The sequence below is a fragment of the Sebastes umbrosus genome, chromosome 10 (genome assembly GCF_015220745.1).
Source record: "Sebastes umbrosus isolate fSebUmb1 chromosome 10, fSebUmb1.pri, whole genome shotgun sequence".
Taxonomy (NCBI): Eukaryota; Metazoa; Chordata; class Actinopteri; order Perciformes; family Sebastidae; genus Sebastes; species Sebastes umbrosus.
This window is the reverse complement of record NC_051278.1, coordinates 22521069-22541542: the sequence shown is the minus strand read 5'-3', so window position 1 is coordinate 22541542 and position 20474 is coordinate 22521069. Positions and strand designations below refer to the sequence as shown.

Genomic DNA, 20474 nt, shown 5'->3' with positions numbered 1-20474 from the left:
GACAGTAGTGTGGGACACTACTGTCTCTAATGCGACTATAGCCATGCCATATGATTTATGGTTGGTGTTGTGTCCGACTGTGGGATCAAAATAAAGTTTTTATAATATTTTTACATTAAGACAAAGGCTACTTATTGACCTCAATCCTGATTTCAGGATCTAAAGGGGTCATAAGATCATGACTGGACTAAAGAACTAAAAAGTGTCTCTAATAATGGGCATTTCCAGAATCAGAATCAGGTTTTTGTTAAAATAAAATAAAAAATAAGCGGCACCTTGGAGGTATTACAGTGGCACTGCTCACAATAGTATATTTAGTCTGCTGTTCATTTTCCCATACTGATATGTAATAGCTATAATAATAACATTCAAGTGTGGGACACTACTGTCTCTAATGCGACTATAGCTATGCCATATGATTTATGGTTGGTTTTGTGTCCGACTGTGGGATAAAAATAAAGTTTTTATAATATTTTTACATAAAGAAGAACTTTATTGATCCCCGAGGGGAAATTCAATTTTTCACTCTGTTATATACAGGAAACACACACACACGCACAAACAGGACCTATATACATGCGTTAAGGAGAGAGTTGTCAGAGCGAGGGGCCTGCCCCTGACAGGCGCCCCGAGCAGATGGGGGTTTGGTGGGCAGTGCCCAAAAGGCAAACTGGCATCTCTCCAGCAACCAGTTCACGCTCAGTACTTTGTCCATGTGGGGAATTGAACCGGCAACCCTCCGGTTCCCAAGCCAAGTCCCTATGGACTAAGCTACTGACACCCCAGAGAGATGTAAGAGCGAGGGGGCTGCCGCTGACAGGCGCCAAAAGCATATATACATTTATAAGACAATCCTGATTTCAGGATCTAAAGGGGTCATAAGATCATGACTGGACTAAAGAACTAAAAAAATGTCTCTAATAATGGGCATTTTCAGAATCAGAATCAGAAAGGCTCATTGATTCACGTGTTCAATAGAAGAGCTACTGTAGCTCAAATTGCTGAAGAAGTTAATGCTGGTTCCAATAGAAAGGTGTCAGAACACACAGTGCATCGCAGTTTGTTGCGTATAGGGCTGCGTAGCCGCAGGCCAGTCAGGTTGCCCATGCTGACCTAATGTTATGGCTGATCGGTGTATATACAAGTAGACATAGTCACAAGTAGACATGGCTATGTATCAAGCAGTCACAAGCAAAAAAAGGTTGGGAACCACTGCCATAAATCACCCTGCTAGATTGTGCTTCTCTCTTCAAACAATACATGTACAGCTGTGCTACAATAAAACATACAAGACTTTGTACTTTAGTATCGAGGTCAGATGAGTAGGGTGTAGCATAGAGATGCCTCAGAACACCAAGACTTATATAATATATCTCTTGATAGAAACCATTTTTATTACTCCTAATAAATAAACATCATTAAGTCATTATAGTAAAACATGTGTCCTGAGTCCTAAAACAAAATTTAATAACAATCCTAAAGTAGATAACTAGCAATGCATGCTTGAAATTACTTTCAATAAAGCAGCACACATTGGTAGAAGGCAAAACAATGCAATGGAAATATCTAGTTGGAGTACTCCAGAAATAATAAAAAAAAAACATTATTAAAAAATAGTTTTTCCCCTTTTAGGCATGTTATCACAAGCATCACAAGCTACCGCAATGAAACTCCTTGACCTCAGCGTGTCCTATGATCTGGCACACATACAGTATTGCAAATAAGTCACAGTAAATCTTGCTTACAGACGTCATACAGCAGCATGTGTTTGCATAGTAGTTGACAAGAAAATGATTATATGTGTGTATGAAATATCTCAGTGCATTCACTTTGATTTATTCTACTTTATCAGGGAATTTTTCATTCCTGTAAATGTACTGCTCTTATTCTGGCACTACTAGTGACTGATCTGTTCAGTAAGTGGCTCCGATCCTCTCCGCAGATTCAGGTGTTATTTCCAGTGATTTTTCTTTCAGGATATATCCGAACATTTTGTTCATAAAGTAGAACTGCAAAAAACCATAAAGAGTGTACTCTTAATCCATTAGAATTTAATAAACTACAGATATTACTTCTATCAATCAAAACATTGTTGTTAATGTCATAATCAGCCAGTGGTTTCAGGGTCTGGGAGTAAATTGCTTTTAAATCTCCGGCAGCAGATGAACTCCGCCCATTACTGATCTCATTGAAGGGGAGCCGGCATCACAGATCCTCAGCGTCAGATCAAGCCCATATAAAAAAGACGTACTCTCCACTTCAGCCACAACAGATGACGGGATCTCCTTGAGCCAGCACTATCTGCAATGTAAGTCTGCTTTATGAAATGTCTTCCAAGGGACTTTACTGTAAGATTTTATCCTAAAATGTTAGTGGATGAAGAATTATTTTTTAAAGAATAGATTTATCTTTAAAATCATCTCATGTGGGAAACTATATTCCTTTCCATTTTTTTGTCTTTTTAATACAAAGAAACATTTCTCATCATTTTTCTCTGGTGTTTATTTTCTCACTGACGAAGAGGAAAGAAGATTTCTTTCAACAAAATGAACTCAATTCTCTGATGCCGTGTTCTTGAATGGATGATATTAATAGACTGCTGGGAAGCACAGAAAAGCACTGCTGTTTGGACAATATCACTGACAGCGCAGCTCATCCTGATGGGCTGTCTTAACTTCACCGGTGGTAATGAGACTTTGCCTGGCAGGCACCCTTATACTGTGCAGACCTCTGTGCCTTTAACGATCCTGGTGGGCATCCTCATCCTGCTCACCGTGTTTGGCAATGTCATGGTGGTAATCGCTGTGATCACGAGCCGAGCCCTGAGAGCACCTCAGAACTTGTTTTTAGTCTCTCTGGCGTGTGCGGACATCCTGGTTGCCACCTCTGTGATGCCTTTCTCTTTGGCGAACGAACTGATGGGTTACTGGTTCTTCGGTAAAGTGTGGTGTGAAATCTATCTGGCGTTGGATGTGCTCTTCTGCACCTCGTCCATCGTTCACCTGTGCGCCATCAGCCTGGACAGGTACTGGTCCGTCTCTCGTGCGATTGAGTACAACCTGAGAAGGACGCCGCGCAGGATTAAATGCACGGTCTTCATAGTTTGGGTGCTGGCGGCTATCATTTCATTCCCTCCGCTCATCACGATGAAAAAGGATGAGGGTAAAGAGGACAGACCTGAATGTAAAATAAACGAGGAGAAATGGTATATAATATTCTCCAGCACCGCCTCTTTCTTTGCGCCCTGCGTCATCATGATTATGGTGTATGTTCGAATATATCAGATTGCCAAGAGAAGAACGAGAGCCCCGCCGGGTGAGCGGCAGAGAGGATATGACAATCCAGAAGACACAAAATGTGGTTTGGACCCCCTGGAGGGAAAAGACAGAGAAGGGAGGGAGGTGGAAGAGGGGGACGGTGGAGAGATCAACGGGCTGGACCCGGAGGAAGAACCCTCCTCGTCTGATGGGAATGAAACCATCCTGTGTTCCCTGAAGAAGAAGAGGGGTATGAGAACAACCAAAGTGGCTCAGCTGAAGCCTGGAGAAACCTCTCCAAAGCCAGAGGCGCAGCCCTGCGTGAGAGTAAGCAAGTGGAAAGGGAGGCAGAACAGAGAGAGGCGCTTCACATTTGTTCTGGCCGTGGTCATGGGAGTGTTTGTTCTTTGCTGGTTCCCCTTTTTCTTCACATACACGCTCACCGCTGTGTGTGACGCCTGCTGTGTCCCAGAGACATTGTTCAAAATGTTTTTCTGGTTTGGTTACTGCAATAGCTCGCTAAATCCTGTTATATACACTATATTCAACAATGACTTCAGGAGGTCTTTTAAAAAGATCCTTTGTAAAAGGGACAGAAGAGGGTTATAGATAAGATTTTATATGTATGCATTTCAAAAACAGCATTTTTAGTCATCTATATTAAGGCTCCTATCAGTGCAAATATTACATTAAAAAGATATTTATTGAATAAAAATGAAAAAAAAATGTAGCATGTTTTGCTTTTGTGTTTTTACATGTGTGCTTCCACATTAGTAAATGTTTATAATATTAAATCATGCAAAAAAATAATGTGCAGTTTGTTTTACAGCTAGTATTACACTGTGACAACCGGTGAGTTTACATTGTACAATTGTGACAACATGAATGATACATTTTCTACCTGTATGTGTTCATTTGTAACAGTATTTAAATGTATCAGATATCATCTCTCATTGTTTGGGTCCTCATGCTTTGAACTTTAAAGGCTTAAAAGACTGTGATTTAGACCACTGGTTCCCAACCTGCGGGTCCCGACCCCCACTAGGGGTAACCAAAGCTTAATGGGGGTCGTGAGGCCTTCTTGATTTTAAGACAACCTTAAATAATATATAGCATACACTAGCCTATATCTTAGCATTTGATTCATTTCTGTAAAAAAAATAATTAAATTGTTCTTTTTAAAGTTTGGATTATTATTTAAGATATAAACTTATGAAAATAAAAATATATCACGGATAAGGGCATAGTGAAGAACTGAACACTAGCTACAGTATATTCACAGAGCATTCCCTCTCTGCTAAACAACCTCATCCTGCATTAGAAAAGTATGCAGTTAAAACAACCAAAAAGCGGATAGAACAGCGGCCAAGCGCCAGGGAGAAGAAAACATTAAAATTGTCTAAAAAGAAGCCTATTAAGTATGTATGATTGTTGAAATTTCAAAAAAAGTACATATTACAGAGAGAGAATTGTATTAAAAGTTCCAAAAAATTACAGGAAAACTCATCTCTGATGCAATATTCACAGGAAATAATCGGCTCAAAATTCATCAAAATTTCTCATTTTACACAAACTTCCTGCAGTTATTGTGTTCACTATTATTCAAAATGTCAGTTAATTGTACAGTTTATCAGTTGTTCTGTAATGTTATTGTTATGCATTGAATATAATATGAAATATCCATAAAATATGTCACTTAGTCTGGGGTCGTCAGTTTAAGATAAAAGGTTGGGAAGCACTGATTTAGACTTAGAAAAGGGAAAGATTACTCCTGCACATTACCTCTGAGAGAAAACTGTGACAGTGAAAATAATCATGATAGTAACATAAAGGCAGACAGCACATGCAAACTTAATTTATCAACTTCTCAAATTGACAGACCATATTGTAGTGCAAGAAATACTTGTGTTTGTTGTGCTACAAATATGCATACAAATGCTGTAAAACACTGAAATGTTTATAGTTTGTAAACAAACATGGCCAATAATTTCATTATGACTGAAAACGGAATCATGCGCTCATGACAGTAATTATTCTGCAAGAGGAATGAAGTGCCCGAATGAAACATATTATTTGGAAAGTATGCCTCTCTCTGTAATTGATCCTCATAATGAAACAAAAGACAGATTTAGAGAAGTAGACAATTGCAAATGCTATAGTATTGCAAATTAAAAAACAAACCCTATTCATCTTTGTATAAAAGTACAAACAATAGCACATGGAAGCAAATTGTACCCCAAAAGATGTTGTCTTCCCATACCAGCAACAATCTCCTTCACTCATAACGAGCACGAGAACATGACAATTATATGAAGAGCAAATTACGCCTTGGAGGTTCAACAACAACAATATTGAAAGGAATTTATCATGAATTATTGCCCTTCATATCAGGATATTATTAAATCATCCCCTGGAGTCAAACAAAAATCAGGCAGTGGCTGCTGCAAATTACACTCTGAGGTTGATATCCACACAAGCTTAGCAATGTTGTGTACTCCAAAACTTGATCATCTGTTCTCCTTTTCTGTTATCAGAATCACAAATTCTTAATTGATCCCCGAGGGGGAAATTGGGGCGTTACAGTTGCACTTGTATAAACATAAAGAAATGTAAGAAAATAGAAATAAAGGAGTATGTAACATGTAAATTATTTACATAATACTACAATATAAACACAAAATATGTAAAGAAATATAAGCAAATACTGACATTAAAAATAAGAAAATGAGAATATAAGAAATATATGAAAGTCCAAATAAGTGAATACAAAATGCTGAGAAGTGGGATCTATTAAGTGTGTTAAATATAAATGCCAGAATGGTATAAATAAGAAATGAATAAGAAAATTTCTTGAATGTACCGTATAAATGCACTATTAATGACAGTATTGCATAGTTGATTTATTGTACAGTTAAGTCAGTATTATATATAGCAGCTGATAGGTGACATAAATCCAGGTCCAGAGTGTCTGACACTCAGAGGGAGGAGTTGTAAAGTTTGATGGCCACAGGCAGGAATAACTTCCTTTCTTTATATAGATCAACTTTTCCTTAACAAATAGACTTTTAGACCGCTATCAGCCTGTGAACCTGAAATAAAGTAACTGCACCATCCATAATTGCTTTACCTTAGCAAACATTTCCACCCACCACCTCTCATATATACAGTAAATAACAGAGTGATTCCCATGACTTGCTCTCTGGGACTCTCTGGTGTTTTGAGATTCCTGTGGTACACATGTTTTGGGTTCAACCACGTCTTAAAATACTCACCACAAATGGTAAACTATAGACCTACTGTATTGCCGATTGAGTTCCCACGAACAATCTGACAAGAGAAAATATTAGAAAACATTGAGGCCTTGTGGCAATGAGAATTTATAAATAAAGCTATTTCCGCAAGGTTGTTTAATCAGTACGAGGAGCAAGTGTGCTTTGTTAGGACTGATGCTCACAATATGTTTAAACTGTACTGGAAAAAGCCCCTTCATAATAGCACTTATGAAGACTGAAAATAAACATACTCAATTACAGATTATTACAGTTGTTGGAATATTCAAACAGAAGTAGCTGTTTACACCAGTACTGTAGCATTTAGTACATTCAAATATTTGTAAGACAAAATATGTCTACTTGGCTCTGATCCACGGCACATTAATGTGTCTCTGAAAGATTAAAGTGCAGCCATTGCAAACTGAATGCATTCTTTAATTAAAATGACAACTGTAATGGAGTCCGTCGCTATGCTTGAGCAGCGGCATGCATACATTACATTTTTTAAGCACAATATCTCCATGCAATAGAGATTAAATGCCAATTACATTACTTGCCCGCGAAGAATAATGAAACAGCGGTAATCATAGAAATTCATCAAGAGTTGACTTGGATATGTCTCGTAATTAGTTTGTTAAATGTAAACCACAAAAACATTGGTGACACATTGAATTAATGGCTTGTTACTGACGTTTTCAGGGAAATTTCAATCTTCCATGCCTCACTCCACATCACCATGAATTATGGGTGGTTACAAACTGTAAGCGGTCGGTTACTATTGCTATTCTCAGCGTCACACACGTCCACTTTCTCTCTCTGCAGAGAATGATTTATCCCCCGCTCTAAAGGCCACTTCAGAGCATCACAATTTATGCTTGTGACACCACAGCTTATAAAACTACACTTTATAAGCTGCTTCTGGCAGGCGTTCCCACAACTCTCACACAGCTCCCCAGTCAGTCAGTCTTCTCCATTTCCTTCTTATTTCTCCCGCCTACAGCTCAATAAGTGCTTTTTAAAGCTGCTAGTCATGTATCTCGAAGAGGCCGGTGAATTAAAGACCAAAGGAGAAGAGACTGCGTCCCAGACAGAGATTGTCAGGGCGGGATCGCACAGAGTCAGACAGAGGCAACGAGGCCATACTAACAAGTTTAAATCATAGCTGGTGATGAATAGAGTGTTTTTAATTGAATGTGGGGTCATTCATTATGAATTGGGAACAATGCATCTGGCACACTGGGGCATACAATACTTCCTCCCTCTTGGATTGATAAGGATGTGAGATAATCAAATAACATTGTGAGGGATGGAAGCAGCAGGAAGATCCTGTATAATTCGCCTGATGCAATCTCTGTTACTTTCTCTACTCATTCTGCTCACTATCACATCTGTAATGGAAATTTGATTCAATGAAATGTCTTATTTTAACCCTGTTTTTGAATGTGTAATGTGTAAGGCATCCATCGGTACCAACCATTTTATACTAGCTTGTCACGAAAGAGGCTAATGCTCCACACTTGCACAAAATTTTGGAGAGGAAACACCGGCATGTCCATTTTCAAAGGGGTCCCTTGACCTCTGACCTCAAGATATGTGAATGAAAATGGGTTCTATGGGTACCCACGAGTCTCCCCTTTACAGACATGCCCACTTTATGATAATCACATGCAGTTTGGGGCAAGTCATAGTCAAGTCAGCACATTGACACACTGACAGCTGTTGTTGCCTGTGTTGTACCTGTGAAGGTTTCTGGACAATATTTGTCACTGTTTTGTGTTGTTAATTGATTTCCAATAATAAATATATACATACATTTGTATAAAGCAGCATATCTGTTCACTCCCAAGTTGATAAGAGTATGAAATACTTGACAAATCTGCCTTTAAGGTGCATTTTGAACAGTTAAAAATGTGTAATTAATTTGCGATTAATCGCAATTAACAATAGGCTATTAACTATCATACGATTAAATATTTGAATCGAATGGCAGCCTCATTTAATTACAATATTTCTAGCTGTTTAAGTATGCAAAAGATGACTGCATTTAAAAAACTAAATAAATGACCAACCATTAGTACGTATTTTCTGAATGACTTGCAAGGCCATTTTTTTCCTGCTTGCTAAGATTAGAGCCATTAGAGGCCGCTTTTGATCTCCAGTCCTTGAGAAAGAGATTTTTGTTATTAGTATTTTCTTAGGATTAAAAAAAAAAAAGGTCAGCTTCAGCTCGAAGGTTCTTATATTTTCTTAGCCCATCAACATGCTCGTCTGGAAGGGGCTCAAGAAAACCCTGGGGGAATGAGGACCCCACAGGGAGTTAAGAGAACCAAAGTGCATTGGGATGTTGTGGAACTTACTAAATATATCAAATGTATCAACAAACGGAAGTTCATTCTTTGGGACAGCCAATCCTTACTCAATAATGCATTAAATTAATCCCATTTGACCTCCTCTTTGTTTCTAGATACAGATATTATCTTTTCATTTTGAGCATATTAAAAACAATCCGTGACATTTTATTTTATAAACAACAAAGTCGGTTTTACGGGATATTCTGAACTCCTCTGGTTTTCTTGTAGCAACAAGTGCCTTTGGGTATATACAGTATATATATATGTAAGTGTGTATGTGTGTGAGACAGAGAGAAGAAAAGAGAAGGGGCAATGGGGTGAAAAGGTTAAAGGCTGAGCCGTTAAATATGGGTCTTACTCATTTGTCTTGAGTGACAATGGCCTTAAAAATCTGTCAGACCGAGTTGAAATTGAATAAAAACTCCAATGAGTTTCTAGAACAATGATTCCTCTTGCTCATTGCCATCAAAAGCAGAGATATTTGCCCTTTGTGAAACTCCATGCACCATCTACAGCAATGCTTTCCATGTTCTGCAGTGAATCCTCATTGATACCACATTAAGCTCTGGCAAATCTCCTGCTCCGGACACCATAATTCTTCCTTTGCCGTCTTGTCCTGTCCGTGCTATCGATCGTATCCAATTCCAGTCTGGCCTACTCCTCCTCCTCCTCCTCCTCCTCCTCCTCCTCATGCACAAGCTTCTGCACAGCACCCCCGCCCCACCCATGACATGCTCCTGGATGATGTCGGGCTACACACACATGCACACAGAAAGTAAACAGCTACTCCTGATAAAGCTTGCTATGATTGCACTTTATCTGTCTTCAACAGCCAGCTGCTGTGGACAACAATCCATCCGTCAGTAGGCTGTCAGTTAACACACACCTACACACAGAAAGAGCAAGCTGTATCACTCTATCAACTGGGACGTCTCTTTGGGCGCTCCGCTTTTCCTTTTCACCCTTGTCATCCACTGCAATGGTGTCAACATTGTCTGTTTTACTTCTTTTTGAAGGGTCTCAAGGGTCTCAAGCAACAAGGCAAACTGACTACTGTTGTGGAATCATAAGTCACAATATATGATTAACATTTGAAATGAGAACACGACATGACTACATCATTCAGATAGAGTGGAATCAAGATCTGACGTTATTACTTGCACCAAAATATATTTCTAAGGGTGTCAGAGACGATTGCAAATGATTTTATGCATATTTGCAGATGATATCCAGGAAAGATAATATACTGTGTGTTTGTAAATAAAAGATTAAAAGACAAAATTGATTGTGTGTTGCTACATTTCAAAAACTCAATAACATACGAAGCAAGCTAAGCAAGAGTAAAGCACACTATGTAAACATGCATTTATTTTTGACATGATTTTGATTATGCTCTGACTTAAATATTATGCTAAATATAATATATTCATTTTAATTTTATGGGTATAGTTTCACCTTTAGAGACAGTTTAGTGAAACGGTTTTCTGTGTTCCAGTTTTTATGGGTATTTAATAACTATTTCCAAGTTTTTTTTCAAGCATAGAAGTGAATGGTGGAGTGGTCCTGCTTTGGCACAATGGCCTGTGACTAAATTACAATTATGAAAAGTAGCTAGTGGTTGCAATCTGTCTAAATAGTAAATGATCCTTCTTTTTGACATATGTATGATTAGCCTACTACTACATTGCCATACTTCAGAGTAATGCCAGCTGATCTGTGGATTCAGAAGAGTGTGTTGTGGCACTTACCTCTACTGTCTGCAGATGTGTGGCTTCATTGTGGATATTTTCCAGATGATCCCTTTACCTCAAATGCAAAAAGTACTCTTTCGACTCCTGAAATGGTAAATCATCATTTAAAAAAGTATTGCATGAAGTGCATTTGTGTTTAAGATGTTGCTAGAAACGACTGAACTTAGTAGCTATGTAGCTAAATGGGATTAGCTTAGCTAAATGTTGGTTTGTTGATAACTTCATTTTAAACGAGGAACAATTGTTTTGAAACATTGATGACAATGTTGTTGGTTAGAGAAAATGTGGGCTAAATAACACTTGACTTATTTATATTGCAATGTTTGTTACAATGGACGAATAGACAATATTATATAAAATGATTATTTACTTACTTATTATACCATTTTACCATTTATATATACCCTGTAACGTTAGCTAGTCCCTGTGACTCATGTAACGTTAGCTAGCTAACTAACCCAGCTAGCTAACCTAGCTAACTAACCTAGCTAGCTAACTAACCTAGCTAACTAACCTAGCTAGCTAACCTAGCTAACTAACCTAGCTAGCTAACTAACCTAGCTAGCTAACCTAGCTAACTAACCTAGCTAGCTAACTAGCCTAGCTAGCTAACCTAGCTAACTAACCTAGCTAGCTAACTAACCTAGCTAACTAACCTAGCTAACTAACCTAGCTAGTTAAACCTAGCTAACCTAGCTAGCTAGCTAACTAGCCTAGCTAGCTAACCTAGCTAACTAACCTAGCTAACCTAGTTAGCTAGCTAGCTAACTAACCTAGCTAGCTAACTAACCTAGCTAACCTAGCTAGCTAGCTAGCTAACTAACCTAGCTAGTTAAACCTAGCTAACCTAGCTAGCTAGCTAGCTAACTAACCTAGCTAACTAGGTTTAGGTATACATCAGGTACAGGGCAGAGAGTCTGGAGAGTTTTAGTTTGTTCTTGTGAAACGTACCATGATTACAGACCTCTTGGTTCTGCAGTAGCATCCCTGAATCCTATGGTACCTGTGGTAGATTTTCTTATAACGTTATGGTTTTACTTTATTAATTCTTTCTTTATCTTGCTGATGCAAAAGAGGATGTGACTTTCTTCTGCTCTAAGACATTACCTCTGATCATGGTAGATTATCTGCAGTGATCGCTGATAGACCTCCAGATGGTAATTTCTGGTTTAATTTAATGGCCTGAAGGGAGGGGGCTTCCTTCCTTGGGGGGCTTTGGACAGTATTTTATATTTTGGGACTGTGAATGTCAAATATCACCTTCCTACTTTTTATTCTTGGTTTGAACCGATACAGTTTCCCATGTTTGAGCTGCTTTGAGTTTTTTCATCTCATACTATATCACAGGTTATCAGTATCACAGGATGTGTGAATTCAGTGGTGGCCAGTGCTCATACTGTATATCACTCATCAGATTCCGTGTTGAACTCTGAATAAAGCTTAAAGCCATGTGGCACACGTGAAATAGCAAATAGCTCAAAGTAGCATGTGGAGAGGTATCATAACACTGTACAATGCATCCATTCTGGTACATACGCCATCTGGTGAGAGCGTTTTTGTAATGAGAGCCGGGATGCGGAGCGGAACACAACATTCATAACACTTAACAAAATTACAGCGAATATTGCATCCGTCATAAATTCTGACAGCACTACATGAAAATCTCAACAACTCGCACCAACAGAGTATCATATTATTTGAGATATTACCTGTGATAAATTCTTTATCGCTTATGTTTCCATAAATGTTTATTTAGTGGTTATTGAGCACCATGTATGTATGCATTGTTGATTGAATCACTGACATTTTTTCATATTGTATGTTATACTGAAAATAAATAGTGCCACCCTCAAGAGGCTTGGTTATTAGAATTTATAGGCATTGTTTTTAGAATGTAGAAAATCATTTGATTTCTTAGCACTGACTCGAATAATGGGAAGTTCTGTGATTACTTCTCACGATGCCACCGCCACTTAATATGTCTACTCTGAATGATCTATCTGTCTGGGTTACAAGTGAAATCCCAGTTATTCCCAAGTGCAGTGTGGCAAAAGGCATGTTTTCTCCATTGCTGGAGTGAGCAGAGTTTAAAATGTGTGTCTCCTTGAGACTGTCAGTATGAGTCTTAATTCACTGCTCTCTCATACTGTGGCAAAATACAAAAAAATGTACTTGGTGATTACAGTAACTACACTGTAAACAATTACTTTCTGTTTAAAACAAACAGCTTACCGAAAATTAAAAAAGATTAATTGCAAAACAAAACCCTGATGCAACACCAAAGGGGATTTAATTAATAGGCTACTGCTTGTTTGGGCTGGCTTGTTTTTTAAGGAAGAAAACTGCAGTAAGAAGTTTTTTAAGTAACTTATCGCTTGTGGTTCGTGGTTTGCCAGGAAGGAGAACCCACTCCAGAATAATAAGCCCCCCTCTATTGTAGAAATAATTTAATTTTGCGAGAATAATCAATCATATTAATCTCCATGGTAGCAAACATAATTAAATTTGCCAGCCTCAAATTTGGAGTTGCCTCTTCAAGAAATCATGTTTTGCATTGTCAAAGTACAGCACATTGTGCAGTCACTGGTGGAAAAGTTAATTAAAAGAAGTCAGGAGAGACTTAGTAGTAGTTTTTTCTTTAGTAAATAATCCCTCTGTGCTCCTCAGATCAGGGTGCAAACAACTCTAAAAACCAGAAAGCATTCATTTAATTGTAGAATTGTAGACACAGTGACAGAAAGTGCATGTGTAATATGGTACAGTGGTTCACAACCTGGGGTCCGGGCCTCCCTTAGGGGGCCCCAGAGATCACAGGGGGTGTGCCAGGATTTGTCTGCTCTGACGCTGTCAAAATTAGATTTGCATATGTATAAATAAAATCATAGTAACACTCTTACTGGATAATTTATACAAAAGTATATGTAAAACTATTTAAAAAAGATATATTTATTACAACTTAGTAGGCCACATTCTGTTTAAACCCATGCACGGTTGCACACAAAGGGAGGCCCGCATCTGTATGATGGGGCGGTCTAGCAGCAACCTAACAACACCATAAATTACATTCGTTTAACCACAATAGCAAAACATTTTGGGCTGTAACACTATTATAGTGAATTAATTAAGTTGTTACAAAGAATATCACATTGTGTATCTGATTGCAAATCTGTCAAGACATCATCACTTTATTTATGTTCATTAAACTAGCGACATTAAAGAAAGTTGATTCCATAAAAATATACTAATTTAATGTATTGATTCACCTTATTCAGAATGAGGATTTTGTTCAAAGATTTGTAATATTTTTTTAGGGGTGATGATTTCAGAAAATATTCGGGGGAGGGAGAAAATAGGTTGGGAACCACTGATATAGTATATACATATTGACTACTGTATTTTTAATATTGAACTTGACTTTTTGAAATTTGTTGGCCAAATAATTGCACAATATGCAGTTACATAGTTAGAGATATGTGGCCTATATACTGTATGATGGGTATGAAGCCATTGAGAGAGAGGGGGGGAGTGATGGGCAATGACTGCCATCTGCAGACAGGTGTGTGGAACTGCTGTAATAAGTAAAGTTCAACCAAAGTGTCAAATAAACTAACATGAGCAAAAGCTCTATTTCAGTTGTAAACAATATCGTAATCGTAAATTCGTGAGCCTGGTTTGATAGCTGAGGGCTTATGCCTTTTTCTATTCATTGGCAATCATTGGAGGGAGGAGAGAGGAGATGGAGGAGGAGACCAGTTGGTGTTGAGGCAGCATGGCCCATGCCCGGCCAGTTGAGGAGTTTATTTATTTTTTACTTTCTTGTTTTTTTTCATATATATATATGTATATATATATATATATACATATATATATACATATATATTTTCTTCTTTTCCTCATAACAAAATTAAATTAAATTAAACATGGATAAAACAAAATGGAGAGAAAAAGAAAAAAAAGAAAGAAAAAAGAAAAAGAAATAAAGAAATAAAACTTTAAAAAAGCCAACATAACTGGGCAAGATCAATATCATGTGACTGTGTACAGTGGGGGTGGCTTGCTGTCAGTCAGGGTGCAAGTCAAATTAAGGCAAGATTAAAAAGAACAAGATAAAATAAAGTAAAATAAATAGAAATAGGTAGATAGATTGTAAACAATATGTTATATAACAAAGCTAATACATCAGACCTGCCAACCATGTTTATTATTGAGGTCTTTCAGGAAGAGTGTCCTGTCCGCGCATGCGCACTCTGCGTGCTGTACGAGCCAATCACATTTCAGATAAACACAGAATTGCATCATCGTTATTTTGACACTTGGTGCTCCAGCTGTTTACATAGATTTCACCACCACGCTTCTATTTAGGCCTCTAAAACCACATTAACGAGTGGACCCGCAACATTACACGAGGACAATGTCGCTCCAGAAGGACGTTTCACCAGACGAGAGTCTGCAAGGTAAATTATAAAGGATTATTGTATCGATATAAGACGTAGAGAGACCAAAGAGGACAGCAGTGCCCTAGTTAGTTAATGAGGCATATGTGCAATATTACAAAATGACTTCATGGACAAGGACAGTCTTCAACGTTATCTGTTCATTGTGCTATCGTTGTCCCATGTCTGCCTGGCAAATCCAAGCCTATTTATAGGCCATTGATACCATACTGGGTATACCCACCAGATTTAATGTGTTAATAAGACTATGCATTTTGATTTAATGTTCCTTTTAATGTGTTTTTTTTTTTATAATATGTTTATTGGGTTTTCTTATTTTCACAAACACAATAATAATAATAAAAAAAACTAATAGAAAACAAAACGAGAACAAACAAACAAACAAACACTGGTACAGCTCAGATCAAAAACATGTATATAAGAGGTCATAGGAAACAGTCCATATTGCAGGGAAGTCACAGGATATATGACTTCATTTTCAAGAGACTCATTGTGAGATAATGGAGGACAGATCAGGTCCAATATAATAGATTTAATGTGTTAATAAGACTATATGCATTTTGATTTAAGGTTCCTGGGTTGAGCTGCATTTCTGTGGCACTGGCTCTCAGTGTAGTCATCATGGAAGCCAGGAGCAAATCTCTACACCACCCATCCAGGAGGAGGGTGACGTGGAGAAAATGCTGCTTGACGCACAGCACGAGTCAGGCAGGAACAGCTCCAAAGGAAGCTCCTTGTGCAACAGGTTTGTGGGGCAAAAGGGGGAAGCACAGTTTGTTTTTCTTATAGCCTACGTTGTGTAATACATAGCCTGTAATACATGTGTCTTAAAGTGTCTTTAAGAACTTTAAACATGCACTATCTGCAACCATCTTGGACTCAAACCACTGGCTTTACACTATACATCCTATATACCACTTTATAGACTGCACATATGTACATATTACATTTATTTATTGACGGACTGTACACACTATGTTCACCCATTCACTCTGTATCTTTTAAATCTCTATTATTGTTTTTATAATTTTTGTATACCTTTACCTCTCCTGTGTTTCACTCTGTTTACTGATGTTGCTGCTTTTGACACCTGAATTTCCCTCCAGGGATTAATAAAAATTCATCTTATCTTATCTTATCTTAAGTGACCCCTTATTGTTTGTCTTCTTCACAACAGCCCACTTAGGGCCCAGACCCCCCTTCTTCTGTGGAGAGGAGGCTCAGATGCAAACAGCTCACAGGTATATTTGTCACTAACCTGTATCCAAATCTGTTATCCAAGTCTAATCAAAGTGGCAGTAGGCAGAATGTTTTTGACATCATTGGGCAAAAATTCCATAATAACCTTTCAGCATGTTGTAATTCAAGTATTCTGAGAGACAACTAGACTTCTGCACCTCCTCATGGCTCTGTTTTCAGGCTTTAAAAAATCTAAGACTTTGGCCAATCACAGGTCATTTCACAGAAAGAAAGCGTTCCTATTGGCTGTTCGTTCAACGGAGGCAGCTGTCAATCACTCGCAAACTCCGATCTAACTGTCAAACTAGGCAGCGCTGATCAAATATGAATTAATATTCTGTTACTTTAATGCCTATTTCATGCTTCAAATGTTTTCAGAAACATCTTGTAGTGTACTGTTTAGCTGTAAAATGAGAAAGTTTGCTGGGCGGTGCTTGGTATTTCCTTAACTTATCTCAACCTGGCTGCCGGGTCACAAACTCTCTCATTTTACAGCTAAAAAGTACACTACAAGATGTTTCTGAAAACATTTGAGGTAAGAATTAGAAACATAATATTAATTCATATTTGATCAGTGCAGCCTAGTTTGACCGTTTGATCGGAGTTCGCGAGTGATTGACAGCTGCTCAGAGACGGCAGGCTCCAGCCTGGCTCTGATTGGTTGTTTTCCTCCGGTCTTTGAAATCTTACAGATGCCATTAGGAGCACTGGAGGACACAGAGGAACATGATTTTTTTTTTTACAGATTATCTGTCTCAGTATATAGTGACCGTTTTATAAAAAATAACTTTTTAAAATCATAATTGCTCCAATTCTACCCACTGCTGCTTTAATTAAGTGTTTTTTTATTTTTTATTAAATTGTTCTAATGATGTTTCGCAGCATACTGTTGTTTTTTTTAAATATCAGTGATGGACAAGTTAATTGCTTGATTATCCACAATTTGTGTTTTTAGTCAGATGAAGACTTCCAAGAAAGAAGACAGGAAGTAGAGAACGTGATGAAGAAAAATGCTGACTGGATCTGGGACTGGTCTAGTCGACCCGAGAACCATCCACGCAAGTATGTAGCCACCAACACTGATTTGGTAACTCTTAGTATTAGGAAGGATTTTTTTTTTGTAATTTCAGTGGCATTATCTTAGTTCACATAACTATACCAAGGTTTAAGACAAATGGGCCTAAAATAATTGATGATTATGAACCATTCGGATGCACAAGTAATCTCTACCAATAGGAAACATAGTAGAGTAAACAGTGATGGTAGAGCTAAAAGGAATATGTCCTAATCTTTTACACATATTAGCCTAAGTGTATTTATTTTACGCCATGATTTGTTATTCATAGAATAGAAAAAAAAGATGTCTGTGTGAGCAGAGGTATCGGTATGACATTAGACTGGCACTCATTGAGTTTAATGTATTCAAAAACCGTGAAAAATTAATGTGCTCCTCCGTAGGGAGTTCCTGCTGAAGCACCCTAAGCGCTCGACCCCTCTCAGCATCAGGAACACCAGCGTCATGAAGAAGGGAGGCGTTCTCTCCGCTGACTTTCTGAAGCTTTTCCTCCCTTCATTAATCATTTCTCACATACTTGCTGTTGGCCTAGGGTAAGCAGTATCATTTAATATCTAACTCTGGCAATATTACAGTACAGTATCTCAAAATATTCAATTGGAACCTCTAGAGGAAATTGCAGAGGGGTCCTTAAAAGGATGTTTAAATCCCAGCTTTTTGACCACATTCAGTTGATGCATCTTCACATAAATAATGGAGTAAGTTGACATTCAGATTAAAAATGTATTTGGTATTTTTTCAAATAATCATACATGAAAATATAGACCTACTGTTTAGAAACAGCGCTGATGCAAACAGACCTTTAACTGCACCAACACAACATGAATAATTTAGTGGTTGTCTGGTGTTAGTCTCTGCATTAAATGGCCTGTCAGTCAATTTGAGAGTGATAGATTCCAAGCTTGTGTTTCGATTTTCAGTGGTGGGACAACAGTTTTATTTACATTTGTGACATTCATAAACCTTGACCTTTACCATTTGTAGAATAGGAGAGAACAGTATTATCGCTACAAAAAAACAGCAGTTCCAAAAAAACAAATATCCAGTAGCCTGAGAGGCAACCTCATGTTCAGCGTCTCAGATTTAGTAGGTGAAAAGTAACAGTAACCTACTAGTATGCTCAGGGCTTTGCTCCTAGCTGTGAGAGTACACAGGTCACTCAGTTTGGTCTGGTGTGTCCCAACTCTTTGGGCTTAAAAATGCAGAAAATATAACTTGCTTTATTAGGAAATTCTGTTTAGCACCAGTAGTGATCTGTCTCATCTCAACAAATTTACTTAAATGTCTTATTGATAACAATTTTATGTAGCCAAATCATTTTCAAAATAATATACCCACATAATTTTTTTGTTTATCTCCGTGGAAGATATCTGGCGTTCGGTTCCCACTTCTAACAAGGCTTGTGAGCCAATATTATAATGACGTTGGTATGACGTGGTATCTCTGAATTTTGAGGCAGCAAAGTAACATAAATCTATAGCTAATAAAGGGCTGTCAATCGATTAAAATATTTAATCGTGATTAATAGCATGATTGTCTATAGTTAATGGCGATTAATAGCAAATTAATCACACATTTTTGTATCTGTTTAAAAATGTACCTTAAAGGGAGATTTGTCAAGTATTTAATACTCTTATCAACATGGGAGTGGGCAAATATGCTTGCTTTATGCAAATGTGTGTATAGATTTATTATTGGAAATCAATTAACAACACAAAACAATGACACATATTATCCAGAAACACTCATAGGTACTGCATTTAGCATAAAAATATGCTCAAATCATAACATGGCAAATCATAACATGTTTTTCCTTGCCAAATTTTAGCGTAACTTTATAGCGTTATTTAGTCTCCTTTGCGACAAGCTAGTATGACATGGTTGGTACCAATGGATTCCTTAGTTTTTTTCTAGTTTCATGTGATACCAGTATCTTCACACCAGCTTTAAAACCGAGTACAGCCTTGAACATAGCGAGTTGCGTTAATGCGTTTAAGAAATTAGTGGCGTTATCGCGTTAACTTTGACAGCTAATGTATAGCTACATGTTGCAAAATTACTTCATTAGACTACCACGAAAAATTCATCACTTGACATGACTGTCTGTCTGAGTCTAACTCCACTCGACCATAAAATATGCAGGTTGTACAACAACCTGGCAACCACTTGTTGTGAAGTGAATGCAATGGAACGGGGGAGGGAGTGTGACATCTAGTGGCTGAATGTTATCAATAGCGCCCTTTAAAAAAAAGAAAAAAAACATATGGCACATATATTTTTTTTAGTGACAAACCTATGGTGATGAGGCATCAGTGTATTTATAGTAATAAATATTTTTGGAAAATTTGAAAATGTACCTATTTTTTGTATATTTTGCTCTCAGCACCGTCTTATTTTACATGTTTGTCTCTCTTCTTTTAGGATATATTTTGGGAAGCGTCTAACCTCCCACAACACCTACTAAGTAGGCAGGCGGCGTGTCGACACCCCGTCACCTCGACGTGACCATCTTGGCATGCCTTAAAGCGGGACCTTCTGATGATCGAGGGAGATGTGGAAATGTGACAAGGTCCAATTTGATTGAGTTTGCTCACGCCAGTGTGGAGAGTTCAGGATTGGTCATTGCTGTTTCATGGTGAACACATCAGTGACCAATCCTGTGCTCCGTGCTGTTATCTCTGTCCTGGCCTGGAGATGACTGTTTTGCTGCTTCCTGCTCCTTAAATCTGCATGTTAGGGAACTGATATATTGTGTACGCCATTGCCTTTTTTCGTTTTGCAATGAGAAATCACTTCTGATTTAAAATGATACTGTATACTATCATTTTTTTTTTTAGATCAGCTATGAGTTGAAGCTATGAAAAGAAATTGTTTTGACTTGTAAATTTGTATTTTTTTTGTCCACGGGATCATTAGCTTAGTGATTGCATCTATTACTGATTGCTTGATTTGTGCAATTGTAAATTGTGATTATAAGAAAGCATTATTAAAGACTGAATATGGTCCATTTTGTTCATCCTACTCAAAATAAAAAAGTTGGAAATACACATACGGCCCTCATGGATTTTCTTAACA

General features: G+C 37.7%; 2 protein-coding genes and 1 long non-coding RNA gene across 3 annotated transcripts; 2 read left to right on the top strand and 1 right to left on the bottom strand.

The window, feature by feature from the left end:
* The first annotated feature begins 435 nt into the window (after positions 1 to 435).
* Positions 436 to 4357, top strand: LOC119495202 (alpha-2A adrenergic receptor-like). The gene has a single exon (XM_037781451.1). It carries the CDS (start codon positions 2583 to 2585, stop codon positions 3864 to 3866), a length of 1284 nt encoding a protein of 427 aa, XP_037637379.1. The 5' UTR covers positions 436 to 2582; the 3' UTR covers positions 3867 to 4357.
* A 6066-nt stretch (positions 4358 to 10423) lies between these two features.
* Positions 10424 to 12675, bottom strand: LOC119496083. The gene is made up of 2 exons (XR_005208629.1): positions 11596 to 12675; positions 10424 to 10715 (listed from the first exon to the last, which is right to left on the bottom strand). It is a non-coding gene; the product is annotated as an uncharacterized LOC119496083 (long non-coding RNA).
* Positions 12676 to 14919: 2244 nt separating this feature from the next.
* bnip4 (BCL2 interacting protein 4) lies at positions 14920 to 20446 on the top strand. Its single transcript, XM_037782467.1, has 6 exons — positions 14920 to 15085; positions 15656 to 15830; positions 16263 to 16326; positions 17280 to 17386; positions 17783 to 17932; positions 19821 to 20446. Exons 1-6 carry the CDS (start codon positions 15043 to 15045, stop codon positions 19861 to 19863), a joined length of 582 nt encoding a protein of 193 aa, XP_037638395.1. The 5' UTR covers positions 14920 to 15042; the 3' UTR covers positions 19864 to 20446.
* The last annotated feature ends 28 nt before the right edge of the window (positions 20447 to 20474 follow it).